Genomic DNA, 3,932 nt, shown 5'->3' with positions numbered 1-3,932 from the left:
AAAAATGTCAAGGCATGGTGTGATCATGCATTGCAACTATTGTGGAGAGCCAGACCACAACATCAAAGGCTATAAGTACCTCAAGGATGGTCTGCCCCCTCCAAATGTGCAAGCTCCACCACAACCACATGCAGAAGGTGCTCCAAATGTGGAAGCTAGCAATGCAGAAGGTGCTCCAAATGTAGGAGATGATGAGCAAGTCATTACTCAGGTATGTCTTTCATCATTTCTACTGAAGGTTTTCTAGCACTGTTGCCTAATCATACACATTGCAAAGATATGATTCAAAATTACTTGCACTTCAACAGGAGCACAACTGTCCAGAAAATCATGTCACAGAAGATCTTATGGTTGATCATATGGTTCAAAATGTAAGTTAATGTGCTTCTTTCATGCAAATGATGTTAACTTCGTAGATAAAACATGTTATTCTGAACTTTCATATGTACTTTTGCCATCCAGAGGCCTCTTCCAAGAGTGGTTGCATCAGGGCCTATACCAGAATCAACTTTCATATGTGCTGCAAGGGCCATGCTCAATCAAACCATGGGAGCTACAGCACAATCCAGCAACAATGGGAGCTCAAGCACAATCCAGCAAGGTGACTTGGCCAAAAAATTGCTTCTCCTCAAGAGGCAGAGAGACAAAGAACTGGAAGATAAGAAGGAAGCACTTCTTGCAGCAAGAAGGGAGGAACAGCAAAAGAAAGCAGAGGAAGCTGCCAGGAAGAGACATCAGCAAGAGGAGAAGAAAGCATTGGAAGCAGAGAGGAAGAGGAAGTCACATGCTGAGAAGAGAGAGAAGAGAAAAGAAGAAGCTGCAATAGCAAAGAAGGCTAAGGAAGAAACAAGGCAGATCATTATGGAGACCAAGAAAGCTGTGGCTGCTAAGAATAAAGCAAGGCAGCAAGCTCAGAAGAAGGCTGAAAAGGAGGAAGCTGCAGCCAAGAAGAGAGCAGGGCAAAGAGGGCATCTTATGAGCGGCACCACCACCGAACGGCCGCCGAATGATGACCTAACCGAGCTTGTCGACATGGCGGAGTGGTGAAGAGGGCAACGGCGACGGCGGCAAGCTGCTGGAAGAGGGCGGCGGCAAGCAGCAGGGAGAGGGGGGCGGCGGCGGCGGCAAGCAGCAGGGGGAGGGCGTCGGCCTCGGCGCAAAGCAACAGGGGGAGGGAGTGGGGAATTAGGGATTCGGCACTGATATTTCAGGGTGGTGGATGAAATTAGATGCGCCGGGCTAATTTACATATAAAAAAAACCCCGCAAACGCCAGCTGTCGCCTCGGATTGGTCAACAAGTGGTCAAATGGAGCGGCGACAAGTGGCGTACGGTGAACAGTGACCGTACAATCACGTGCAGGCGTATTGAGTGACCGTATTGGTCGTATTTTAAAGTACAGTGACCAAAATGTGCTTTCTTCCCAAGTTCAAGTACCGCCAGTGCATTTTACTCTATTCACGGCAAGCTCTACCACCACCAGACACCAGTACAGAGTACCAGGTCCACGCTCGCTCTCGGGGAGGACGGTGTGTGCATGCACTTCCTCAAAACCGATGGCGAGGGCGAGGCGAGGGGGAAGACAGACAGACAGCGACCGACGAGGTCAGCCGGAACCATGAGCTCGATCCCTCTCCTGGAGCAAGTACGCCGCGGCGATGTGTGGTTAGAGAAGATTAACGTCGACAGCCACCAATCGAACGCACACGACGCACGAAGCCAACGGACGCCAGCACGGAAGGTATCGTCGACATTCTTCGACTTACGTAAGTCTTAACCAAGATCAACTTTAGTTACTCTATTTAATCATCACGCACAGACGGTCAAAACACTCCCATCCATTCGGCTCTGGACCTCGTCTCGCGCTTCCTAACCACAAGATCTTTTTGCATCCATCCCCCAAAATCAAGAATAAAATAAAAATGAGAAGATCTTTTGCTTCCATGATGAAGGAATATTAATAAGAATAATAGTAACCATAAAAAAAAGAATAATAGTATGTATAATCGTGCTTAGAATAAGGCGGGGAAAATTAAACAAACGAACTTTGCTTCACATGTTACATTCTACGTGTAATTCTATCTCAGGCTCGCTTCCTTCCTTCCTTGTTCGGCTCGTCGACGGGAGGGAGATGGGCCCGGGCCGGAGCAGGTGGCTCAGGAGCACTCGGCCCAGCCCTCCTCGGCTGGGGCGGGGACGGCGGCCCGGACAGCGGTGCGCGCCATCCACGACGCCACCGTGACAACCAGCCTCGCCGGCACGTGCGAGCTTGCCTCCAGCCGGCGGAGCAGCGCGGCCTCCGCGCAGCCGGATCCGGCGACCTCCGACCAGAGCGCGGCGGCCATCGCGACGCGGAGCGGGACGCGGGAGGCGGAGACGCCACGGCCCAGCGCCCGGAGCGCGCCCGCGGCCCTCGCTGCCCGCCGGCGGGCTGTCCCCGGCGCGAGCCCCATCCGCTTGGCCCACCCCTCGAGGACCACCTCCGCACGCGCGCGCCGGTGCTTGCACCCTGCCCTCCTCCGCCCCGCCGCCCGCGTCGCCGCGGAGGCGGCCGCGCACGAGTCGGCGGTGGACACGCAGGAGGAGCTGGACGACGACTCCGAGCCCGAGCCCGAGCCCGCGGATCCGGCGTCCCCGTCCGCGGCCGCGTGGACGAGGCGGCGGCGCAGGTGCCTGGAGGCGAGGAAGTTGGCGCCGTGCACCTTGGCGTCGCAGGGCACGCAGAGGAACGCCGAGTCCGCCGCGCAGTGCACCGCCGCGACGCCCCCGCACAGCTCGCACCCCGCGATCGCGCCCGCGCACCTGTCGCCCGCCATTACGAACAACAATTTTCTCTTCTCGATCCGCCGAGCAGCCTCCGCCTGCAGCCTCTAGGCGGGGGATGGATGGATCGCTCGCGGCTATGAAACCAAGCACGCCGGAGCTAGCGTGGCCCGCGCGTTCCGGGAAGAAGGAAGCCGGCGGCGACCGCGAGTCGGAGAGGGGAGACGGGAGACCTGGTCTCTGCGGTCTGCGCCGAGGTCGGGAAACTGCGGCGTGGGGGAGGAGGCGAGATGCGAGAGATGGGTTTGGACGGACTTTGGAGTCGGCAGGCAGGTCGGGTGGAGGATATTTAAAGAGGCCCCCTGCCCTGGGATGGAGACCAGTGGCTCCTAGCGGGGAAGCGTAGTCCAGCTCCTGCTCACCGGGGCCGTGCGATTGATGAATCGGCGGGCCGTGGAGAAAAGAATGTGGAGCGTGCGGTTTTCCATTTGGGAGTGTGTGGACGGCGGGGGTCGGGGTGTTGGGTGGGGCTCGATCTTATTTGTGGCTGACGTTCCTCGCCGTGTTGTACGCCCAGATATTTTGAGCTGCTGCAAGTGGGCAGTATTCTGGTAGTATGGGAGCTAGCTGGCTGCCGGTGCCGTTGCCGCCATAAATGCAACTCAACAGAGCCGCTTGATCTGAGGTGGAGGGTCAGGATTTGATCGATGCTCTACCCACGGATTAGGACGTAGCCAGTCGTCCTGTTCCGTTGGATCATAAAAAATGAAGGGCAGTGGACGAGTCACCCTCCTTCCGGCCTCCTTTTCCCTTCTCCATGCTTCCTCCATTTTCCTTCTCCGTGCAATGTGCCGCTGAGCTTGGATGTGTGATCCATCGGTCAGGGTCGGAGCTCTGGGCATACGCGCAATTGTGGGACTCATGGGGTGTTTTGTGCTAACCTTGTGGAACATAGACATTGTCCTTTGTATCGCAGATCCAATGGCCCTGGTGCCCCGGGAACACCAAATGTGTACTCTTTTACACCCCTGTGATAGCTTACCGAACTTACACTAGTCGGTTAGCACCCGCTGTCATTTTAGCCTCGGTAATCATTGCCGCCGCCACCACCACCACCACCACCCCCCTCCCCCCCCCTCCTCGTCCATCATTTCTCCTTCTTCCTCCTAG

General features: G+C 56.4%; 1 protein-coding gene across 1 annotated transcript; it reads right to left on the bottom strand.

Moving 5' to 3' along the window:
- Positions 1-1,772: 1,772 nt before the first annotated feature.
- On the bottom strand, positions 1,773-3,268 carry LOC123144117 (B-box zinc finger protein 32). The gene has a single exon (XM_044563145.1). The coding sequence runs from the start codon at positions 2,813-2,815 to the stop codon at positions 2,156-2,158; it is 660 nt and encodes a 219-aa protein (XP_044419080.1). The 5' UTR covers positions 2,816-3,268; the 3' UTR covers positions 1,773-2,155.
- Positions 3,269-3,932: the final 664 nt, after the last annotated feature.

Source organism: Triticum aestivum, chromosome 6D (genome assembly GCF_018294505.1).
Source record: "Triticum aestivum cultivar Chinese Spring chromosome 6D, IWGSC CS RefSeq v2.1, whole genome shotgun sequence".
Lineage (NCBI taxonomy): Eukaryota > Viridiplantae > Streptophyta > Magnoliopsida > Poales > Poaceae > Triticum > Triticum aestivum.
The sequence above is the reverse complement of the archived record's forward strand: the minus strand, read 5'-3'. Positions and strand labels throughout refer to the sequence as shown.

Excerpts from the sequence above, each read along its gene's own strand:
- LOC123144117 (XM_044563145.1), bottom strand. The coding sequence starts at position 2,815 with ATGGCGGGCGACAGGTGCGCGGGCGCGATCGCGGGGTGCGAGCTGTGC.